Source organism: Actinia tenebrosa, unplaced genomic scaffold (genome assembly GCF_029948245.1).
Source record: "Actinia tenebrosa isolate PJP-AT-01 unplaced genomic scaffold, QUT_ActTen_1.0 PGA_scaffold3__52_contigs__length_22856419, whole genome shotgun sequence".
NCBI lineage: Eukaryota > Metazoa > Cnidaria > Anthozoa > Actiniaria > Actiniidae > Actinia > Actinia tenebrosa.
This window is the reverse complement of record NW_028292580.1, coordinates 4,135,121-4,160,061: the sequence shown is the minus strand read 5'-3', so window position 1 is coordinate 4,160,061 and position 24,941 is coordinate 4,135,121. Positions and strand designations below refer to the sequence as shown.

At 36.3% G+C, this 24,941-nt stretch overlaps 2 protein-coding genes across 3 annotated transcripts; one reads left to right on the top strand and one right to left on the bottom strand.

Annotated features, from left to right (window-relative positions):
- The first annotated feature begins 18,614 nt into the window (after window positions 1-18,614).
- On the top strand, window positions 18,615-21,167 carry LOC148907880 (uncharacterized). The gene is made up of 3 exons (XM_089035511.1): window positions 18,615-18,904; window positions 19,142-19,294; window positions 19,452-21,167. Exons 1-3 carry the CDS (start codon window positions 18,886-18,888, stop codon window positions 20,786-20,788), a joined length of 1,509 nt encoding a protein of 502 aa, XP_088891637.1. The 5' UTR covers window positions 18,615-18,885; the 3' UTR covers window positions 20,789-21,167.
- An 8-nt stretch (window positions 21,168-21,175) lies between these two features.
- LOC148907879 (uncharacterized) lies at window positions 21,176-23,448 on the bottom strand. Of its 2 annotated transcripts, none has more exons than XM_089035509.1 (4): window positions 23,155-23,448; window positions 22,738-22,931; window positions 22,470-22,630; window positions 21,176-22,331 (listed from the first exon to the last, which is right to left on the bottom strand). In XM_089035509.1, the coding sequence occupies exons 1-4, from the start codon at window positions 23,171-23,173 to the stop codon at window positions 21,176-21,178; spliced, it is 1,530 nt and encodes a 509-aa protein (XP_088891635.1). In that variant the 5' UTR covers window positions 23,174-23,448. The 2 variants fall into 2 exon arrangements, with proteins under 2 accessions (XP_088891635.1, XP_088891636.1); XM_089035510.1 differs by having other exon boundaries at window positions 22,738-22,928.
- Window positions 23,449-24,941: the final 1,493 nt, after the last annotated feature.

The following is a 24,941-nucleotide window of genomic DNA, read 5'->3' as shown; positions in this document are numbered from 1 at the left end:
GAGACAGGTGATTCGTCATGGACAAAGCCACATCTGTTCTGCCCCCTTTGAGCAACGTTCGAAAGAATGTTGAAAAACGTGATCATTTCCAGGGACAGTCACATGTCTGTATTTTACTGGTTACCGCTAGCAACACCCAATGGAGCAAGCGAATGTATGAAAAACCCGACGTATGTCTAGTTTCTCCAAGAATTACGAGAGAATACAATGCAGTAATCACGACTCCCCGACTTGATATGACTATTTTCTCCGAATACTGTACGAAACGAACACCAAGGAAACCAAAAGAACAAACTTTCGCTGGAAGTTGACAAAATACAAACGCCAATCATTGATGTACGCATTTTCCGTCTTGTATTTTAGAGGAGTGGTGTTCAAAAAGTATCACAGGAAGCCAAGCCAATTCTTTTTTTAATTATTATGGCCACACTCCGTCAAACCTCGTTCCCGGGGCCCTCTCGGCCCGACCCAAAATTAAATAGCCCTATTAAAGTTCAAGGAGATGTTTATAAAAGATCTAGTTTCCACCTTACATCTCTTCGAATTGACAATGATATTCTGATGATGACTGGGTTTTATCATAGTTTTGATCGTGAATGTCTATCACATACTCTCTTCTCTTTCCATAATATTTTAAACAGGTTTGTAGCGCGAACTTTGCACACATGCTGAAATTCGTGGATCCAAAATCTAGAAGAAAGAGGAAAGGAAGGGGACAGTGACCACTAAGGCTAAAACAGTGAAATCAGTTTGGAATAATAATAATAATAATAATTTTTATTCGCGTCTGTCAATATACTTTAGTATGAAAATACTAATGAGGAAAAATAATAAAAATAAAAGAAAATATAAAGTTATCAATAAAATCCATATAAACATAAATATATAAACTTTAAATATCTCAAATCTATAAAATAACTTACTTAACCCTATTCTTGCCACATTTTCCGAGGGAGGGTACCCCTAAAATGCCAAGGGTTTTTCATGCATTTTACACCTGCCTGATAAAAAATCCCAGTGAACATGGTCAGAGACTTTAAACTCAAGAATGACATGATTTTACTCCTTATGAAATTATCTTTCACATTTACCCTCTCATGACAGATCAGATATGTTACCATGGCAACGAAGGACCTTGAACTTTTTCATTGGCTGGTATAATGGGAAAATCATTTATTTTTGCACAAATCTTCATGAGTTTATGCCCTATATTCATAGAAACTTGATTTATACCTAAAACGTTGTAGTACCTGGGCATCCCCATGAAATATCTAAATTTATATAGCTTTATAGCAATGTCTCGTAAAAAAATCAGAACTTAGATAGTCTCATCAAAAAAATCATTCTTGAATAAGAATTGTTCTTCCCAAACTGAATTGTTTTAGTATCCTTATTACCAGACATCAAGTAACAGACATGACATCAATATTATTCAATCATCACCATGGTAACCATGGGTGCAAATACTCAATATTAAATGCACATCCATGTAAAAACTAACTAATTCAAAGCATGCCAAATGAGTTTAAGTGAACAAAAAGAAATTTCTGCTAAATAGAAAACAAAAAAAAAGTCAATGTCCTCCTTTTGGGTGGGTGGTCCAGGAGGACAAAGCACTTCATGCACACCACACCACAACCTTGGCACTGCGACCTTGGCCCTCTTTCTCCCTCCTGGTACCATTTCGGTTCGAACAAACCACAACAGTCCTTTCTACCATCCAGCTGTTTCCAAGCTGTGCTGGCTTGGTAAAGGTGGAATGGTACTTCTCTCTGGCCTGTCACACAGCTCCTCCACCAGAGAACCACATAAACTTGTAGCGGGTCATGGGTGGGTTATCAGAAGTATTGCCTTGATAGAGAATATAGGCGCAGACTATCATGCAGTCAATGAGAGCAAAGAAGCACTTCTTCCAATACTTATGGAAAGCTCTCTCTCCCGCATATAGTCCTACCTTCTGATCAAGAAGGTCGACCCCCCATGTGCTTGTTGCATTCAGATACAACTTCCGGTTTTCTCTTGGTACTCTGCTGCCCTCCTCTTAGCTGGTGGTCCACCATCCCAGCAGAAATACCAATTGACAGCATCAGGCATGGCTTCTTCTGTGAGGGCTTCTCTTTCCATGAACAGCATCATGGTATGGCCATTCCCGGCATATAAACACACTCCTGGACTTTGGTCTTGGCCTCTTTCACCATTTTAGGGATACCCTTCCTGTTGCCATAAGAGTGCCTATCACATGACACCTTGGTCAAACATTGCTCGAGCGAGAATGACACGGGTGTAGAAGTTCTCAACAAACAGGTGGCATCCCTTGTTGGACAGATGGGACTTCGGTGATCAGCCTCTTCGTTTTTCATAATAACACCGATTTGTGGCTAGATTTAATACAGATAGATTTAGTATGTTCACTAAAGGAAAGCCTATTGTCAATATAAACTCCTAACAGTTTTAATGATGTAGATTGTTCAATTTCAAACAGTCTGTGTAACATTAGTATAGCGACTTGGGCAATATCAAAACTTTGAAAACACTTGAAGTTATTCTTTAATTTTACAAAGAACCAAACGAGTACCCGTTTATTATATATAGGGCAAAATTCAACTTAAAAGGCCGCCTTTAAGAAAGCAATATAATGCCCGTACGCTGTCAATCATCCTGAGCTATCGAATCAAAAGTAGTAATATATTTTATTCAGACCTTGCGTTCACACTAGGTCAAATCCAAGCTAGATAGAGCATTTTTCATGTTTACTTAACTGTCATCGTGTTGCACTGCCAATCTAGCTGATGGATTGCCAGCATTCAAAGTAGTGGTATTTCAAGCGAAATGATTGTTATTCTAGTATAAAAAATTAAGTAAACTTCTGTCGTAGCATGCTCGAACATTATGAACGACTTAATTACTATAAACCTCGTCGAAATTCCATCACTTTATTGTGCCCTTCTTTCATTCAAAATCCTCCCAAGAGGTGTTCAAATGCTGCATTTGGCTCGCTGCAAAAGGAAAAGGCTGCTTTTGCTGGCTTACGTTTTGAGAAGACGGCTGGATTGGAAGAACAGAGTCGTTAGAAGAGCTGGCTCATGGAATCGTCCACAACTATTCTTTGACCAGCTTTTGTGTGGCAACCTTCCCAAAGATATGTGGGAAGAGCATTTCAGAGTTCTATCTTGGTGCGCGAATTCAAATGAACTAATAATAACCTTGGAATAACCTTGTCAAGACTGCTTTAGTTAAAAATGAAGAGGATTACCCTGAAGGTACGTCTTAACTTAGCTGAATAACTTCATTGTGTGTTAAGAGCATCAGGCAAAAACAACACTCATCTTAGAAAACAGCCAGGCTTTGGAAGTCCGACTTCCATGTCTTTCTCTCTGACTTTCCATACTCATCCTTGGGTATATAGACAGTCATACCTATTTTCAGATTTTAAATATTTAGAGTTACTCATAGTTTTTTTTTACATTCCAATAAACATATGAAGTTTTACTCCTCTTTCTTTATATAAAACTCTGAATTGCTTAAAGAATGTAGAAGCGCCTCCCTGTCTTGTTTTCATGGAGGGAAATAAAGGACTTCTCTTCATAAAATTTCAAAAGCTGTTAAGAGTTAATTATGTCACTCAATCTGCTCATTTGATGAGCATAGTTAGCAACGCACCGATGGCTACTTATAAGCTGGTTTTTTTTTAAGTAAACAACCATTCTCTCTCTTTTTATATTTTGAACTTGTTTCGTTAAAACAAAAGATCACAGCACGTGTCCAAAATCTGATGAGCTTTTTATTTGTCTTTCAAATCACTGGTTCACACAGCTTTTTGGCCCGTCATTACACAGAGTAACTGAAAAAAACTAGGGAGGTGTCTCCCTAAATGAATGTAACTAAATAAATTGTAGCCTTTCCCAGCTGTTTTTCTCTCCATACATTGTATTATCTCTATTTAAAAACACCATCCAGACAATTCCTTTTTTCAACATTTACACTGTCATTCATTGATAATACATTGTAAATAATTTATTCATCTTTATCGGCATCAGGGATCAGCATGTTGTATAATTCTCTTTTTAGTATTTCTACTTTTACTAGACTGCAGCTGGGTGATTGTGAATTAGACGATGAATGTGTTAAGATAATATGTGACATGTATAATTTTCTTTTTAGTATTTCTACTGCTAATAGACTGCAGTTGGGTGATTGTGAATTAGACGATGAATGTGTTAAGATAATACGTGACATGTAAAGTTTTCTTTTTAGTATTTCTACTGTTAATAGACTGCAGTTGGGTGATTGTGAATTAGACGATGAATGTGTTAAGATAATACGTGACATGTAAAGTTTTCTTTTTAGTATTTCTACTGTTAATAGACTGCAGCTGGGTGATTGTGAATTAGACGATGAATGTGTTAAGATAGTACGTGACATGTATAATTTTCTTTTCAGTATTTCTACTGCTAATAGACTGCAGCTGGGTGATTGTGAATGAGACGATGAATGTGTTAAAATAATATGTGACATGTATAATTTTCTTTTTAGTATTTCTACTGTTAATAGACTGCAGCTGGGTGATTGTGAATTAGACAATGAATGTGTTAAGATAATATGTGACATGTATAATTTTCTTTTTAGTATTTCTACTGTTAATAGACTACAGGCTGTGTGATCGTGAATTAGACGATGAATGTGTTAAGATAATAAGTGACATGTATAATTTTCTTTTTAGTATTTCTACTGTTAGTAGACTGCAGCTGGGTGATTGTGAATTAGACGATGAATGTGTTAAGATAATATCTGACATGTATAATTTTCTTTTTAGTATTTCTACTGTTAATAGACTGCAGCTGGGTGATAGTGAATTAGACAATGAATGTGTTAAAATAATATGTGGCATGTTGCCTGGTACTAATATAACACACCTAGAACTACAAGGTAATAAGATAACATATGTTGGTGTTTAAATAAAGCATTTAATTATTGCCTTGTACTAATATAACACACCTAGACCTAAATGGTAATAATATGACAGATGTTGGTGTTCAGTGTCTGTGTTCAGTATTAATACTTTTTGTTTTAAACATAATAGATATAATAGATAATAAAATTAGTAGATATATCGTCAACTCCTAATAAAAAATTTTAAAAACTTTGATCAAAATCCTTATAATGATGGGCTAAATGCGAGAACGGCCTTAGTGACTTTTCTAGGTAAATTTCAAACTTTCTGTAATTCCAACAAAAATATCACCAAACAGCCTGTTTAAGTCTAAATATGTTTGTGATTTTGACCGGGAAAGATGAAAAATGCTCCCCTAGTTACGATTTGGCTTCACTTGACAACCAATCATTCGTCCATGAACTTGTACTTATTTGCACGTCACTTGATGTCGTTTTGTGATTACATTAACATTCCGCCGTGTGTTCAAGTAGAAGCTTTAATTCAATTTTGTTACTAAAATATGTCAAATCGAATTGATGAGCGTACAAACACAGCGTTTTCTCAACTAAATCTTCCTTTTTTCCGTGTTGTGAAGATTCTTGTAATGAAGATCAGACCCCTAATGGATATGGTATTCCGATTTTTATATATTTCGCGCAGATCAAGATTATTTCAAAAATGTCAAGTCTTTGGATAAAATTAACGGCTCAAATGTGACTCCTCGATTCAAATACGATATGTCAGTTTGATAAGTATTAGATATAGCAACATTACACATATTTCTAAAACGTCTTTGCGTTTAATAAAATTAAACTATAAAATTATACCCTAGTCTTTTGTCCCTCAAGGATACAAATAAATTTATCCATGCTTTTGCCCTGTTAAAATAACCATCAATTTGTTCCTTGGTTGGAACTATTGTTGTAATAACATCATATATGTCTTTAAATGACCTCCACAGTTGGGCTACTGTATTACAAGTAGCAGAGTGTATGACTTCACCAGTTAATTTATCTGGCAGTTCACGCAGAAGTTTTTTTTTTGTCAGAACCCAATAAGCTGGTAAAGTCATACTGACCAGCTGATTTTCCGTCAGCATTAGTTTTTTCCCATATGTCAAATGTAATTCCACATGAGCGAATTGTTTGTTCCAGTTTTTGTACGTGCACTTTTCGAGGTTCTCCCCTTTTTTTCTTAGGGTCTTCCCTAGAGTCCCATTCTTTAGCATCTAAGATGAGATTTTTAATAAGAACATCCATTACACGTAGCAGTAAATGAAGTTCATCAAGAACAACATGGTCTAACTCAATGTTCAACAGTGGACTAAATTCACAGCTTTTATTGTCTTTCTTTTTACCAGCCACACTTTTGATTTTTTTAAGTGTCCTTACTAAAGGTCCAGTGTTATAATGATTCACATTGAAGGTCATATCCCACCTATTATCTTTAAAAACCTCACACCAACAACATGCATAATCGGAGGTTGCTCCTTTCATTCCTAACATTAGGAGAATAAATTTTTCCAGCAGCATGAGTATCATTTATATCTTTGAATACATCTGCAAATGATTCTTTTAGGGTGAATTAGCTTTCAGATCCTTTGACTACAGCAATTGTATGTATCCCCCTTGCAGCCATGACATCTTCACCAGCTTGTAAAATACTAAAGGATAGAAGGGTATAACTAGAATTTCTGGTCATTCGTGCCCCATCACCAGAGATCTTGATTCGTAAAGACTCATCGTTTTGAGGTAGGTTATTTGATTCCACAAATGGTTCTATTCTTTCCTTTAGAAGAACCTTAAAGGAAAGTTGAGCTCCTTCTGCTTTACCAGGAGTACAAACAATATGACACAAACTATTCAGCTGATCTCTCCTCTGCCTTATCAGATATGATCCAGGCATGTTTTTATTTTCTATGGCTAGCTCGTGATAGAAGCTGTCACCGACTGCAAATTTATCTAGTAAAAACAGAATTTGTTCCACTTTTCTTCTTTCATCTTCAGAAATGCTGTCTAATTTTGGATTGATAGTCTCTTCTGCACTTCTTCTTGTACTTGTGTTGTTGTGGTGAAGGGCTGATAAATTGTGAATAGTTCCAGTTTTTGTTTCCTTTAGGGTGAGGCTATGTAACTCTAAACCGAATGCCTTTGAAAACCAAAGTGCTAGTTTTGCTCTACTCATGAATGCATTCAAGATTCTTGATTTTTTCTTCACTTCAGAAATATCCTCGCCTTTGTAAGTGACATTTGAAGATTTTTCAAGCTCATCAACATAGTTTAATAGTTCAGCATTTATTTCCTCAAACTTTGCCTTCTCTTCAATTAAATTTTGAATTTCTTCATATAGTAAACTAATTTCTTGTTCTAAATTCTGATGCTTTCTTTTCCATTCTAATAGTTGGTCTTCTAAAAATTGTTGATGCTCTTGTAATTCCTTTACATTAACTGTTTGGCCCTCAAATATATGAAAATGTCTAAATGTTTTATCAAGTTCATTTTTTCTAGCAGAAATTGGGGTTCCTGTCTGGTTCCTGGGGTTACTAGTACTTAGTTTCTCACGGTAATTTCATCCAAGATGGCTGACAAGGAAAGTTGTAAAGAAAGCTGAAGAAATCGAGGAATATTAACAAAATTTAAGACGATTTTGGGATTCTTACTTGGGTAAAATATGAAATGGCACGTGCTAGAAATACCTGAACTTTTAGAAAGTTTTGCAGAACGGATTTAAGACTTTTTTCGATGCAAACTCTACGAACTTTGTTGGCATACATCAAACTTTGAAGCTGGACGTGCAGACATTGTATTCCTTCTACTAGGAAAAAACTCTTGGAGAAAGTATACTGGCTGTCTCTCAATATTTATGCACATTAACAGAACACTATGAGCTTCCAAATCGTCGTTTTTGAGAAGTTTTGCGGAACAGCGATTACCTGAAGCACTGTAAACTTTGTCTTACGATGTGAGAATGGTAATGCTTAACATTTCTAGAGGTGCAGACTGGAAGGAAATCTTTGTAGAGGTTTGTAAATTTATATTTTATCATTTTCCCAATACATTTCTTAAAGCGCCGCCATATTGGAACTTGCAAATAGTGCGTTTGTGCGCATGCTCTCGACCATGTTGTCCTCCATTTCTGCCCATGAACTCTATCATCAAAACATTAAAAAAAGAGTAAAAATTGCTCACAGCCTCCAAACATCTTTCTATAGGGTGTCGAGACTTGCGAAAGGAAGAAGTTGAGATGCTGTTTGATCTGCAAAAAAGATGTTCTTAAGGCCAATAAAAAGATCACAGCAACAGAATGACAGTATGGAAGATGGTCAGGATGAGCAATAGCGACAAGACTGCATTTCAACGGGATCCTAGCCTCCCATACTTGCAGCTCAGAGAAAGTTTGGACAAGTATGACAAGTTAGAAGAGCCACTCCAGCAAAGGCTTCCTGTGTTTGTAATGAAGTAGAAAATGTTAATCCATTTTAGGATTTTAAGTGTGTGGTGAACAGTGGCGTGTCCCTGGGGGTGGGGTGGGGGTTACTCCTGTATAATGCACTATACGGGGATGCTCCGCCCGATAAATAACGCATCTTTCTCGTAATTCTGTTCTTTGTGGATCCATCGATTATCAGACTGAATTACACATCACAAGAACACAGGAGCAGTGCTTTCCTTTGCTTATGATTAACGTGCGTCAAGATCGTAACCCATTTTATCTACTACATCTTTGTCATTAGTTATGACTAAATCTCCATGTTTTGTTTTTCTTTACAGATACCAAACGAGTCCAATATCCTAAGGGATGGTTGTCTGATTGACCTTTGTGGAGTGGTTCTGATGTGAACAACATCAAAAGGCATGAAGGAAATACCTGTGAGTGAGAATCACAACCCCATTTCTATTCATCCTTTCCTAGAACTACTATAGCCACCAGTTTGGAACACCTAGGGGTGGGGGGTGGTACACACCCATGAAGGAGTTGGAGAACAAAGGAAGGGGGGATTAAGGGGGTTGAAGAACAAAGGGTGGAGGATTAATAAGGGTTTAACATCTTGCGTGGTGGTTGGCTAATGCTCTCTTGCTTGGTCTATCAATCAAAAAACCTCTTTTTATGATTGGTGGAAAATGCATGGTCTATCAATCAAAAATGAATGTCCAACCCCTTTTTCATGATTGGTGAAAATGTGTATTGTAGACAGTTTAAGGTGTTCCCTTCATCTCGCATTGTTACATGTGTTTTGTAACGCTTGCTCAAATCATATCAAAAAATGGATTATAACGCACTTAAAGAAAGTTGGTGGAACACCCCGACTGAGGATGAAAGACTCAAGTACAACGAATTCCGAGCGTACATCAAGCTGCGTAATTATATAGAATCTCGAGGATGAGAGGAAGCATTATTGAACTGTACGTTTAGATACATCGTCAAGGCAGCGATAGGAAGATTGGATCAAGAAGAGCTTTGGCGCTTGAACGTTGCTTTCATGGACTGGAAGTTGGATAAATTAAGTGTTGCTGCAAGGGATGACTTTCGTGAAACTCGAGATACCGTTACGCTTGCAAAAGAGATTATCAACCATGATGTACTGAGTTATGAACTTGATTCATCGCAATTCTTTTTCGAAGAGATTAAACTGAACAAGTGATTAAAACCTCATTTTTTGATTTACATACTTGTAAAAAAAACATGATACTTGATATAGAAGAAGAAAATGTTTTGTATTTAAAAAATGTTGAATTTCGAAGTTTGTTTCAGTTATTTTGTTATTTATAGTGCAAAAAATAAAAATAAAAAAATTCTATAATAACTAAAACAGACAAATACACACAAACATTGGTTAAAAAGATGTTTATTAATACTTTTAAAAAATCACACTTGCGTTGAAGACCTGTAACGCAAAAAGAAAAGAAATAAAATCAACTTTTTAGTCGTTGAAAAGGGAAGAGAGTTGTGAGAGTATGGATCATAAAGTTAAGTGTGTAAGGCGCTTTTTGATCACAAAAATCGTTGCTACGTACCTATCTTTTTAAAAAAATCTTCCACCTTTTTGTTTATACACACGATTTTCGTTACCAATCCCACACTGTGGAAAAACATTACATTCTTTATTGATAATTTTTTCTTTTGAACAGTGATTGATCGATTATGATATGTACTTACTCGCAACACCATACAGGGCAAAGTGTGACTTCCTTTACGAATCGTAACCATTCGAGACACACTATGCATCCGCATGGTTGTAAGCACGCTCCACTCTCTGTCATGCGAACAACCTTTTTCACAGCTATCACAATCTACGATAAAATTATTTTAATTAAGAGACGTAATGATAATAAGTCAACAGTATCGAAATAATGAAATAAAATAGATGATTAAACTTCACTCTTGGCTCTTCACTCTCCAAAATCACTCTTCGCTTTCATCTTCGTATTGGTTTACAAAAAATAAGCTTTCCCTTCAACGGTTGTTTTCCCTTTTATACTTTATAGTATATTAACACTCATTTCCATAACCTTCAAGAATCAATGGAATTCTCTTGAGTATTGTTCATTAGTTCAGAACGATGAAGCATCAAGGATTGAATTGGATCAAGCTAGAGTTTACGATGAAAAAAAAATTACCTTGCTTTATTTACTAAGCGTAAGAACGCATTATAGTTTACAAAACTTATTAGTTTTGGAACTTTTCCCACGATGTAAGAACAATAGGGGCGCACCTTTAGATCTTGTTATCATGTTGATGTTTTTTTCCAGTTTTCTAACCAACCACCTATGTGAGATAGGAAAATATATCGCGTACTCGATTTGAACTCAATTAAAAGTTTGATATTTGAAAACATTTTTGTATCAGAGATTGAATTTCATCAAAAATCATATTAATCGAAAACTGTTAACGGAATCGAATCTTAATCCCACCCCCTGAATAGTTGGTATGTTAAAACGAAGTTGTATTTAAGTTGATAGTGAAATGAGTGTGTCTTTCTCTAAAGAGTTCGAGTTCACTCTACGGGAATATAATATTATAACTCATACACGCTCTATATTAACTGTATTAACACACCTTATTTCATGTTCATGAATTTAGGTGTAACATCCTTCAAAATTAATCACTCAAAAATCAGTGACGTAAATAAGGATTAACTTATTGTTTCATATAGCGTGGGAGAAATCTGAATTTGACAAACAAACTCAAGAAATTGTGTTGAAGTTTTAATCTCAGTTAAGGAATTGCTTCATGAGAAAAAACGTTTTGTTTTCATGAATTAATCTCCGACTCTCTCATTAAGTGTAATTATCACAAGTACAATCGACGTACAATCTTGACAATATTTTTAGTATAGATCTTCTCACTCCTCTCTCAGATCTTTCTTACGTAATTTGGAAGAGACATTGTGTAACCGTTTGTATTTAATGAGTGAGGTGCACTTAATTTTATCTTTTCATCTTCTGAGAGCACTTGAAGCACATCTCCACCCCTCTTCAGATCGACACACGAACAAAGAAAAGATGGTGAGCCTAGAGAAATGGATCTGTTTATGCACCCCCAGCCAAGGCTTGACCCTTTTCGAAAGTAAAAAGGGCAACCAATATATCAAATGCAAGAAAGGGGTATGTGGATTCTTCACAACCCCTGAAAGACTGAATGATTATGTGAATGCTGTAGAGTCAATCAATGAATATTATACCACGGTACAATACCCTGCATGTAAACATGAAAAACCAGCGGGGTTTTTTGTCTCAAGGAGCGAGAAAAATCCAGGAAGAGGGTACTTTGCATGCAAAAACAGCAGCGAGCAGAAATGCAAATACTTTCAGTGGAGCGATGAAACTCCAAGTAAAGAAACACTTGAAAACTGGTTGACGAAGAAGAAAGTTCAAGTGAAGGATGTGGAGACATTTACTAAAGACGTACAGTGCAAGAGCGTGCAGCAACCGGCTCGTAGTGAAGAGAAAAAATCTTTGAAGAGAAAGAAGAAAAGGATTAATGAACTTGATGATGATGAATAATGAACTGATTTTACTGAACCAGTTTATGAAATGTAAGCAGCTCACATTAGCTTACCGTTAGTTTTTATTTATGAGATGTAAGCTCTATTTTACACTCCATTATAATTGTGACACATTTTTTTCATTTCGAATTGATTTTTCACTGTAATCAAGCGTGTGTATGCGTTATTTTTAAAGGTTTTAAATAAATATTGATTGAAATTAAGAAACAAAAATGACTAGATTTTTTTCATGGTGTGTCAAAAAAACTTTTGTCACTTTTTACACGATATTGACTGGAGGAGTGGGGATTGATTTGCATTTTTAGCACGAAAAATACACAAAAGATAGATCATGGTACAGGGGCGGAGTTAGAAAACATTAACAAATATCCTTTCTAAGTATTCTTTAATTTTATTTTCATACATGATGTTAAGATGAAAAGACGAAAAAGAAAACTCGATTCTTTGAATCAAAAACGCAAATAAAGCAAGAAATTTTTTAAAACGTGCAAGGAAAGAGTTAGATCGTAGAGTCCCTGATTTAGTAAAAGCTCAAAAACTTCAAGCAAAGGCAGCAAAACTTTTGAGTAAAAGTATTGAAGAGCTGTTAAAACATGAAGCAACGAAGAAAGAGAGAAAGAAACAAAGAGTGACACGTGGAGATCCAGAGGAGGAGAGCGAAACAACACCATCAGAAGAAGAGCATGGATTTGAACCAAACATTGAGGAGCAAAAGGAGGATGAAGACGGTATTTCCTATGAAATAACAAAAATTTCAGAACGTGAAGCAAAGAAATATGCTTCGACTTCATGTTCACATAAAGCTAAATTAATAGTTAAAGAACGTGAAGGAAATTTTTTGAGAGAAAGCTTGAACCAACTCGAAAATGTGTAGGTAGTTATTTACGTGTTTTTTTTACTAACATATGATTTCATTTCATCTAAAGTGTGTTTAACAAAATTAAATAAATGAATAGTTCAAATATATAAACTGTATTCGTTTATCTCAAATGATGTGTAAATGCGATAGGAGAAAAAAGGTCCATTCTCCAGTAATAGAGTATATAGGTAAACAGGGGTGAATAATACTCAATCATTATGTTGTCTTACATAAACTATTTCTTCATCACTTTCTTCCCTGTTCAAATTCAGATTTTCGAGTTCCAAAGTCACATGTTCCACACGCCGTGCTCGTAAACATGGACATCTAAAACGTTTCAACAATGCGATAAGGAGAACAACGAAGAGTATAGCACCCACAACTGCTATGGTTATTCCAACCATGGTTGTATTGTAGGGAAAAAACCATTTTTTCTTGTATGGAAAATTTGATGGAGTTGAAAAACTCCTTGATGAACTCCTCTGTGTTTGGGTTCTAAAATCAAACGTTGGGATTGTCCTCTGCCGTTTCTTTGTTGTTTCCGCTCTTGTTGTTATCTTCATACGCGTTGTTACGGTACTGGTTTCCGTGGAGGGTAACCTCTTAGATGAAGATACGGTGGGAGAAGTCTAAACACACCTGCAAGCACTCACCACGTCTAAAGAGAAATAGCACACCTTACTCACAGTACAGTTCAGAGGATTTCCATTGAGAACTATATGCCTTAATTTTGGTAAATCCCTTTGTATCTGTGCAACGTCTACAAACTGGATTCGATTGTTACAAAGAGATAACGATGTGAAGTTAACTCTTAATGTAGAAAAACGTGGCACTTCAGTTAGCTGGAAGTTTGAACAATCTATGAATAAAGTATCGAAGTGATAGATGCACGCATGACTTGAACTGAAGCACAAAAGAGCTGATAGAACGAAGAACGAGTAGAAGAACATTGCCATAACAATGGCTTGTACAATACTATGCAGAGGAGATGTACGAATAAAAAAAGATAAGATCAACGCCATAGCAACCAACAAAAAAAACCACGTCTGGAAAGAATTAGCAGCTCTAGCAAACTCTCATTAAAAAAAAGAAAAAAAACTATTTGGAAATAGCAATAAAAATGTTCAAATCCCTGTACAGTAATGACATAAAATCAACAACAATTGGTTTCCTGATTAGTCAAAATAAGAAAATAAGAGAAGAAATATCTTGATATGACAACATCAACTTCTCAAAGAGGAACCGCTCCATTGTTTTGATCAGGAGAATAAAAAGGCACGTGCGGTTTGTTAACAAAACAAAACGAAATTTGCTCACACAAGTACATAATTCTTTATTATTTTGCAAATGAAAAGTATTACAATCGTCTCTTAAGTATTCTTGTACGCAAGATACTTTCACATGAGACATTCTTTTATGGAGCAAAAGTGTTTTCTTGATGTCTGACTCAGGACTGGTGAATTTTTCACCGGTTTCAACATCATATATTCATAGCATAGAGGCATAGTAAAATATGCTATAGGTATCTTGACTACAGTACACCCTTCCTCTACCTCGGATACGAAGCAATAACGTGCTTTACAGCGATTTAGCATTGTTTCCCAAGATCCTTTTAATAACGGGTTGGTGAACTTAGAAGCTAAATCTGCCGCGAGATAGCTAAGATACAAGTTCTTATTTCTAATCTTCGAAGCTGTCCCTTTTACCTCGACTTGTTCTTTTGTCATTTCCATCATCTTTTTACTGCTGTTATGAGTGATTAGATCTTCCAGATAGGATTTCACCACCATTTTCATTCCAAAATTCCTGGGACTCCCTTGATGGATGTCATATTCTCAAGCCATGAAAAGTGGAAAGAGTTGTAACAGCGTTGATAACGGAATTTCGGATCTCATGCGATATTCAGCTTTCTTGAAGATACTTTCCCAAAAATGCTCGTCCGCTTCCCAGTTGACGAGTTCGTCCAGAGTAGCACGTCGTGCGTGCTTCAACTCTATAGCGTGAATTCTTTCCTTGTTTCCAAACTGTTTGAATGCATGGTAAAATAGGAATCGGAAAAAGGCTTTCACCTCTACACTTATCGCAGACTCTTCGGCATCCTTGATTGCAATTTTCATATTGCTCAATCGTTCACACAGCTCTAGGATGACTTTTCTTTTTAATTTAAGGTTAGGTGTTGAATTACCAGGTTTACTTTACTCGTCCCCTTTTGCTATGGTTCCAAGAATGTAGGTCAAAAAGGTTTGATAATATATGATTCGTGAACAAAACTTATGAACCCTTTATCACGTGACATAAATAATGCATATTCCCTTACCAGTCTCTCACACAGTGTCTTATAAGACTCTTCTCCTTCCTATGAAGGTCACTATGAAGGGTTGTCTACTTCAAACGTACTGAACAAGTGTTCTTTCCTTGTTATTTTAATGTCGCATTGGACTATAGTCAGAAAACCTGTTCCAATCGTGACGGTAGAGAACTTAACTCTTTGGGAATATGAAGTGCTGGAAACAGGTGAGAGCTTTGTGAGCCCCACACAAGACATCGCCTTAGCCTTTGCAGGTTTCTTAAATAATAGACAGCAAGAAGATAACATGTTGGCGTGCATTGAAGAGTCAGACCTGTTGGAGCAGTTCGAGGCATCGAGCAAGGGAAAGGAATCAAACACATGCAAAAGAGAAGATGAAATAAAAAAGGAATTAGTGAAAGCCTACGCAGACGTGCTCGCCAAAGATGTTAGACAATTGGTGTGTAAACACTGTGAAGCCTGCGAAATCTTTGACCCTTAACAGGAACACCACGATTGCCTAATGCTAGAGAAAGATGTTTGCGTTTACTGTTACCTGGAAGAAGCGTTGAAAAATGTGGATGAAGACAATGTGATGCACATCTTCCAAGAGAATGCGAAGAAATTGAGTGTGCCTATAAGCGAACAAGAACTATCCACCTATAATAACAAAGACCAGGGAGCTCAACCTTATTGGGGAAAAAAAGAGATTCTTGAAGAACTTGTCACAGAAAACATGTTATAAACTCTTTTTTTAAACTAAAAAATAAAGTTTCTTATAAGAATGACTAACTTTGTTTTAATTGATCTCATTCTCACTTGATGGCTGATCGAATCACGAAACTTGATCAAATCACCTTGCCACTGTTCATCAACTCTTCCCACTATAACATGGTTTTAACGAAACTTTCGTCTAGCAGGTTTATGAAGGCTATATGCAGGTTGGGCAGCCAACCATTCATGAATTTGGTCAAGCATTATTTTCCTCTTCTTGCCTTCCTCTTTGACAACACGCAATAATGCTTCTGGACTTGAAAAACTTCCCCCTCTTTTTGGATCGTAGTACAGACTCGACAGGTATTTGCTGATTTTTGGATCGGCCAACAATTGACTGCACAATTACTTTACTTCCACAACAGGCAAAAGTGCACCTTATCTGCCTTAAAATATTTCCAATCTTAAAGGATGGTAAAGAAGAAAGACAACCAATTTCACCCCTATGCAAAGATACTATAAATGAACTACCCGAAAAGGGACAATATAACTTATTTATCATGCCCTTCATCCTTTCTCTATAACCTTTACCTTCCTCATTTAATTATTCTCTCACCTTTTGAATAACATCCCACGCCCAAGTGCGGTGCTAAACCCTTCAAGTTTCGGAACCCATTGTTCTCCACCCCCGCAAGGGCATGGACCACCCCCCTCCCCTAGGTGTTCCAAACTGGTGGCTATAGTAGTCCTATAAGCAAATTTACATTCTTGATTGTTGTTTTTTATATTTTCATTTATATTTTTCCTTTATATTTTTGTTAATTCACTAGATGAAAGTTTCTATTAATAAATTAATTAATTTAAAAATTTTGTAATATGGATTTTGAAAGTTACTCAGTTAATAATCGAATGACTATTACTAGGTTCAGTACTGCACTTTATCATAATTTTGCATAATTTTTTTCTTTGTTTGTTTTTGCTGATGATATATCAACATGTATTACTATAATACATGAATCATACAGAATTTTGTAGGGAAAAAATCAAGTTTCTTCGGATGTAAAGCATAAATTCATGAGGTTTTATGCTAGAAATAAGTTCCATTCTCAATCTTAAGCCTATGACAAAGGTAATCTGTTATTTCTTTCATTTTGATTTTTTTGACACATTGTCCCGCGTTGCCATGGAAATTAACATGATCTGTCATGTGGGTGATAAAATTTGAAAAATCATTTCATTAGTAGCAAAATAATGGGTGATTTTTGGGCTTTAAGTCTCTGCCCATTAGACTTGATTTTTTTTATTGAACAGGTGTTAAAAGAATGAAATATTCTTGACATGTCAGGGGTACCCCCCCCCCCCCCCCGATATGCAGCAAGAATAGGGTTAACAGTTGAAGTTCATGATATTGCCAAGATGCCAAAATGCACATTTGTGTTCAACATTCTTTGCTATTTCAGGAGTATTTCTTGAGTTTTCAACGGGGTATTTCATTTTCACCATTATAAATATCACACATGCTTTGGAGCTTTGTAACCAATTCTTCACTTTGGATTGTTTTTAAGCTATGCAAATTATAAGGAATTTTTAATCAAGTTTTTCATAAAGTGTGCATCTCTTCTTTGTTTTACCAAAACCAGGGAAGAAATAAAAAACTCTGGGGCTTTACTCTATTAAATATGAGTTTTAGGAAATTTTTTTTAATGTTTTAGTGACAATTAAATTTTAATATATTGTTTTAGTGGCTACTGCCTTGAAGAGGCGAAGCCACTATGTCACTGAGTTGTGTCCATCCGATTGAGTGTGACTAGGCCAACGTTCAAAATTAGTCGAAAGGGTTCGTTCGAGGCATTGTGATTAACTTCGGAACCAATCAGCAATCATTATCAATAATAAACAATTTGATACGAAACAATGAACAAATTTCGGAATCAATCGACGCTTGAACAACAAAATCTCACTGTACTCCGATTATTGCCGAGGGGGATGACAACTGATGACAACCTTGTAGTGGGAGAATCAACTGTTCATGGTTGATTGTTCAAAGTTCAAGTGAAGTGAAGTGTTTTTATAAAATTTTTCACTTTTATTTATCACAACTTTCATTTGGTTTTACTGTACTATTAAATGAAAGGTTTTGTAAGTGTTACTCAAATTTTAGGCCGATTTTTACACCGAAATTACCAGGCAGGACAGCGAAGACAAACCTGGCTGAACACAGACAATGAGCTTTGTATGCAAATAAAAAATCCTTTATTGGGAAAGCAAAAGCCTTTTCGGAGGATGATTGAGCATCTTCGGAGGATGATTGAGCCTCTTCGGAGGATAATTGAGCCTCTTTTACTAATTTTGGCATGTTCTTTTCAAATATTATTTTTCGTTTATGTTGGATTGAATTTTAAAATGTCACACAACCTGATAACCCCTCATTAACAAAGAAAGAAGTTGTAAAATACCTTGAACTACTTCTTATTTTAATAAATTGTGTATATATACGTTCAGCTCCCAGCCTGGCCTAAAACTACCAAACACATAGACCGGAAACTAGTGCCAGGGCAAGCCATAATATGAAAACAACAACTACAGCAGTGTACCTAGTCTTATGCCATCAGGCACATGCGTTCCAGAAAAGTGGAGGAAAATCAATAAAATATATATACCTACTTGCATATACATACAAACATGACATAAGTAATTTAGTGAGAAACTAAATTAAAAGACAAAAGAAGATCAATGAAGCTCAATTGCAATGCATACCTCGGAGAAAATCCTGGGTATACCCCTCAACGCAGACGAAAATACATAGATAGGCCCTTTGCAGGATTAGGTCACGTGCTTGGTTACCGCGTAGCAACGCCATGTTGGGACGCAAGCGTCCCAAGCGCCATATTGAAATTATAGCGTGACGAAGCCATACTTGAAGTTTTATATTCAATTTATTTGCGATCTGTTCGAATCTGTTTTAGTATTAGTCAATTTTCTTAAAGTTATTAGTCTCTTGGATTGTTTTCTTCGAGTTTTTTGTTTATATTTCAAACATCAAGACGATTTTTTGACGTTTAAACCCGAAGTGAGCAGTGGACCGCATGGCGAACAATGGTCAAGGTAAGCAACCTTATTATTCATTCTCTATTTAGCGCTTTCTGTGTTCTGAAACCTTTGTTTATCTTGACTTATATCATTTGAGCGTTCGGTGAGAAACAAGTATGCTGTTTGTCTATGAATAACGATAAAGTTCGATGTTCCATATTAATTTTTTTCAGATGTCTAATGTACTCTACTTTCATGTCTTTTATATACACGTATGCTGGAATTAACTTTGGTTATTTGTGTTATTATCAGCTTCCACGGACACTCCAACTCAAGATCTGAGAAATTTTCCTGATTTTTCCTTTGCTGAGGTTGAGAGATATGCGAAAACCATGTCTGGGTGCACAAGCACCACAAGAGCTTACAAATTTTTTGCTGAGCCCGGATATCTACACAACATCCAAGGTATGTAAAATCAAAGTTTGATCTAGTTATATGTACCATCAAAGAAGTGATCTTAAAAGATACCATGATATAATACTAATTTTTTAATATAGTTATTATTGGCACTAACCTGGGATATATGATTATTAAATCTAAAACTTTTTTTCTTCTATTTCAGTCACCTATTCAGTGAATAGAGCCAAGGTGACAGCAAAGTGCTTTCGCTCGATGAGAAAAAGCGAGCCACCACACATTCTGGAGTGTTTCATGAGACTGGAAAACAACGCCATTCATGGAAAATGTTCCTGTGTTGCAGGTGCTAGTGGCTTCTGCCACCACCTAATAGGCCTACTGTTCTATATTGCTCATTGTAAAACCCTTGGAATGGTCTCCCTGCCAGATGATCTGACATGCACAAGTATGACTCAGCGTTGGAGTATCCCAAGAGAAAGGCAGATCCAGTCTAAAGAAGTACAGTCCTTACTGGTTAAAAAGCCAAAAATGGGAGCCAATTACAAAAAGTTCATCAAAAGCAATTTGTATTCACCTTCAACATTCTATGGTATTCTTTGTAAGAGTGACTTTGTTGGTCTGGAACCGCAACCCCTGGCAGTTGATATTGCTCCCACAGAAGAGCTAAGACCAAATTTACCTCAAGTTCCAACAAGGTATGGAAATGTCTTCAAAGGTAGTGTGCTGTCTTACCAGCAGAAGCTTTCTCAAGAGTATGTGATAAATGACTTTCTTGCCAGTGACTTTCCCAGGTTACCAATGGAGAATGCAGGAGAAAACTTCGATAATAATGTCCAGTTTTGCTTAACTCAAGACAAACAGGCAGCACTAGAGGCATTATCAGTCACTCAATCAGTTGCCATTGACATTGAGCAAAAAACTGTGACACAGAGTGCTTGTAATCTATGGCAGATGTTGCGCTCCAAGCGAATTACTGCAAGTAAATTTGGTCTTTGCGCAAAGCGTATCTCAAACTTTGAGAATTTGGTGAAGCAATTGAATCCATCAAGACATGTAGTCACTGCACCTATGCGAAGGGGTATTGAATTGGAACCGCATGCAGCTATGATTTATGCAAATCAGGCCAAATCAGGGATGGTCAACCTCTACCCCAGTGGATTGGTCATCTGTCCAAAGAGCCCATGGCTTGGGTGTAGTCCTGATCGCAAGGTCTACGATATCACTGCTGCAGCTGAAGGATCACAACCATTTGGGCTCTTGGAAATAAAAGTAGTCAAAGAGGGAGAAACAGATTTCAAAAATGTTAGATACGTTGACATTGACCCACTTACAAGTGAGAAAACACTGAAGAAGAACCATGACTATTATTTTCAAGTGCAATGTCAGTTAGCAATTACTGGCATTGAATGGTGCGATTTCTTTAGTTACATGAATGACAATACTTTTTTTTGTCAGAGAATCCTGTTTGACAAGGACTTTTTCCGGGAAAGCAAAAATAAAGTTGATAAGTTTTTTTTTCAATATTTTTTACAGGCAACATAGTATGACTAAGGGCAATAACCAAGAATTAATCACACCAATGTTATTCCATTTTAGACCATTTTTATTCAATTTTTGGATTTGTAAAGAGTTGAAAATCTGAATATCAGAACTAGCTTTTAGTCATCTATGCATAGAATCGTAATGTAAAGTTACTAAGCTATATTTTCAAATTATGTCACCTTTGCATTTGAAACTCTATGAGGATTTTGAAACCCCCATGGAATACAGTTAGATTAGAACTGGCTTCAAATGTTCATTAACTATTTCATGCATGGTTGGTGCAGTGAGCTAGTTTCAAAGTACTGCACGTGGTATAAATACATTGTAGTTTCCATTTTTCCTCATGCGTAATTAACAAATATTAGAAGTACATGTTGAAGGTTGTTTTTATTTGTCTCCATTTAATATCAAGGGCCCCTGAAAATTTGTTAATAAGCAGGTAATTGTATATATTTGATTAACTGAGCCCATCATAGACAATGGGACATCCGAGTCAAAGATATGGTATTCTTTGATCCTTCTGATTGCCCTTTCAACCTGTATTCGCAATTTAGCAATTGTTTTTGTATTTAGCACTTCTGCTTCAGAAAATTGCCTTCTATCTTGTAAAAAGGGAGGGAGGTTCAGATGAGCACCCCTGTCCCTCAGCAAATCTTTGATATCAAATCCTTTATCTGCCATTACAGAATCACCATCCTCAAGCAAATCTAATACACCTGAACACCTTGTGATCTCTTTATCAGAAATTGCCCCTGTATAAAGAGAAGAAACGAATGTAACTGCACCATGTGGTGCAATACCTATTAGACCCTTAAGTGTTGTGTTACTCTTATACGTAGAATAAAGCTGGGACTGCAAAAGGAGAGATGATGGTGTCTCAACAAATATTTCTGTGCAATCAAGGATTACACGTGTTGTAGGATAAAGCCTTTTAAACTCCTCTGGCATCTTGAGATTCACATCAGCTCTTGATGGCCAAATCATTTGATTACCAAGCAGAAAATACAAATAGTTAGCCCAGGTTGTTAATTTCCTACTCACAGTTGACATATGTAGATTAAAACGATGTGCAAGATCTTGTTGAAATAGCACTAATTTAATTCTAACTAGAAACATGAATAACTCATCTATGAGTTGCATCGCCCTCATATGCGGACGATTTTGTAATATACCTGTAGCATAACAGTATGTCATTGTTTCTGCAGAAGGCCTAGCAAAATTATAAAAAAATATCAAATGCTTGTATGTGCAAAACCCAGTGTAGAACTTAATAGCATCGTTGTCTGTGGAGAATCTTTCTAACCCGAACTTGTAGATGGCAAGTTCTGCTGCAACTTGTTCTTTTTGTTGCTTTACTTCTTCTTGGGCAGCATTGGCATCTCTTCTTGCTGCTGCTAGTTCAGCTTGTAAGGCTAGTAGCTGTGCTTTTGTCTCTCTGAGCTCATCAAAAATATTTGGGGCTTGGGTTGTGTTTTCTTCATAAGGTTGGTTTGAATCATCATCTTCTAAAGCTTCCACATCACTCTCATCTGTTTGTGTGCCACTGTAAACCAAAGAAGGATTTCGGTTTTTTCAGCAAACAATATCAACTATGTCAGAATACCACTGATCTGCTGGATGGGCCAATGCAGATTAAATATTTAGATTTACATTTAAATAAACAACTTGCATGATAACATACCTTTCAACTTGTCTTATAATCTTTCGTCTGCTTATTGTTACTGCCCAGTTAAATACAGTAGGGACTATTCCTTCTTTAAGACGCCGTCTTCCTGAATTATCAATAGGGAGGAAGTCTTCTTCTTTAAAATGTTTGCCACAAACTCTGGTCTTAGATGTTATCTACATACAAACCATAAGCGTAAGTTAAGTTACATTGAAAACATAGTAAAGAAAATGTTAGTTAATAAAGAGCATTTCCATTTCAGTAAAGATAGGCCTTAACTTACCTTGAAATATGGGCCAACGTCCCTTCTTATTTTGATAATCCATTGCTTTTGCATTTCCTTGTTTTTAGGTATTCGGTGAAATGACAACGAACTTTCGTAGCGACTATCACCTGTACACATCGGGACACAACAGTGATAATTTCCACCTCTGGACTTCTTTTTAGGTACTGGGGAACTTGGACCAGAATCATCTGCTAAACAGGGTTAAAAAAATACACGTATAAGACAAATAATACTGATTAAATGACAACAGCAACCGCAAGAAAAAATGTCAAAACAACAACAACGACCTTACAAGAAGAACAGGCATGTACTCCAGCTCATTGTGAAATGTGTTGAGCTGAATTAGCTTACTAGCAATGCTTGAGTAAGAACACAGAAAGCGCTAAATAGAGAATGAATAATAAGGTTGCTTACCTTGACCATTGTTCGCCATGCGGTCCACTGCTCACTTCGGGTTTAAACGTCAAAAAATCGTCTTGATGTTTGAAATATAAACAAAAAACTCGAAGAAAACAATCCAAGAGACTAATAACTTTAAGAAAATTGACTAATACTAAAACAGATTCGAACAGATCGCAAATAAATTGAATATAAAACTTCAAGTATGGCTTCGTCACGCTATAATTTCAATATGGCGCTTGGGACGCTTGCGTCCCAACATGGCGTTGCTACGCGGTAACCAAGCACGTGACCTAATCCTGCAAAGGGCCTATTACAATTGCTTCCTCAGCAAACCCATAAAAACATGTTTGTTAAAGCATTCCAGTAAAAAGAAATGAACTAAACCCCAGTTTCACAATTCTGCGTAGCCACATGCGCTCATCGAGCGTCTATTTCATAACATTGGTATCCTAATATTAAATTATGTTCTTGAACTTGAATTCTCCTGGAGGTGACCTAATATTGACTAGTATCAGTAAAAACCTAACAACCCCAACTGTTTTTCTCGTGCAACAGAAAACACACCTATTTTTTTTGTTTGGCCTTAGTAAAACTTTCAAATCACTTAGCAGATGTCACGAAGAAAGCATTTACATGAAGCAAAACTTCAACCTAGGGTGAGAGTGATCTTGTATACTGAAACCAGTCAATTGCATGCAGACATTTTTTATCGATCCTTCATACCAAGAAAACCCAGAAAAATTCAAAAAAGGAAAAAGAGCCACAAACCGAGAAACGTAAGTTCAAGAAAAGATGCTTGAGAAAATTACAATGAACTACACACTCCATAATATAATTTTTTAAATGGATCATTCCAAGAAAAAAAAGAATATTTTCATGAATGGTGTATTTTAAAATGAAGTAAACTTCAAACGCACTTGCTGGTCAATTTACTTTAAACATCAGCATGCGTCTATCTTACTAAGAAATCTTTTTCACTAGATTCGGATGACTGGTTCTTATTTATGCAAACACATTTTAGTCGTGCTCTTTTGTTCTGTGTACGAGCGCTTTTGTTAACTTAGTCATTTTAGTAAAATGATTTTTTAAGAAATATCTACATGGTGTTTTTAAATAAAAGGAAAATAGAGAGAAAATCAGCGGAGAAAAACAGCGGGGACGTTTAAATGGTAAAGAACAAAACACAAAAGAAAGTACACATTAACTGACAAGAAGCTTAAGCAAATTTCAAACATGGCTGGCTTTTGAATAGCGGAGCGCAGTCGTGACGTCACGAAATTGTGACCCCTGCTGAGATTCGGACAAACAAATCAGCCTTTAAGAGATGGCATGGCGGCAACTTCGAAAATTACGTCGAGTTTTATCACTGTTCTCAATGAAAATGATGGCGTTCCTGGTTCAAAATTTGAAAGCGAGCCGGATAACTATACATTAGAGCAGCTGAAACGTTGGCTGAAATGCAGAGGGTTGAAACTTAGCGGTAAACAAAGCGATTTAATCGCACGCGTGAATAATTGTTTATCGTCAGGCAATAATCATGTTCTCGATCCAAGTATTGATGATGGAAAATGGTTTGAAGCCAAAGCTTTACGAGAAAAAACAGGAGATGATGTAAAGAAACCAAATTTACGAAAGATCCCGGACATACCAAATTCCGGATGGAAGAAATTCCCGGCATACGATATACCATCGCAGTTTAACTACGGCCACGTGCACTACTATGGCTTGGAATCCCTTCCATCAAGCAACGAGGAAGAGAACGACGACAACGAGAGCCATGGACTTGGCCACATGACTGA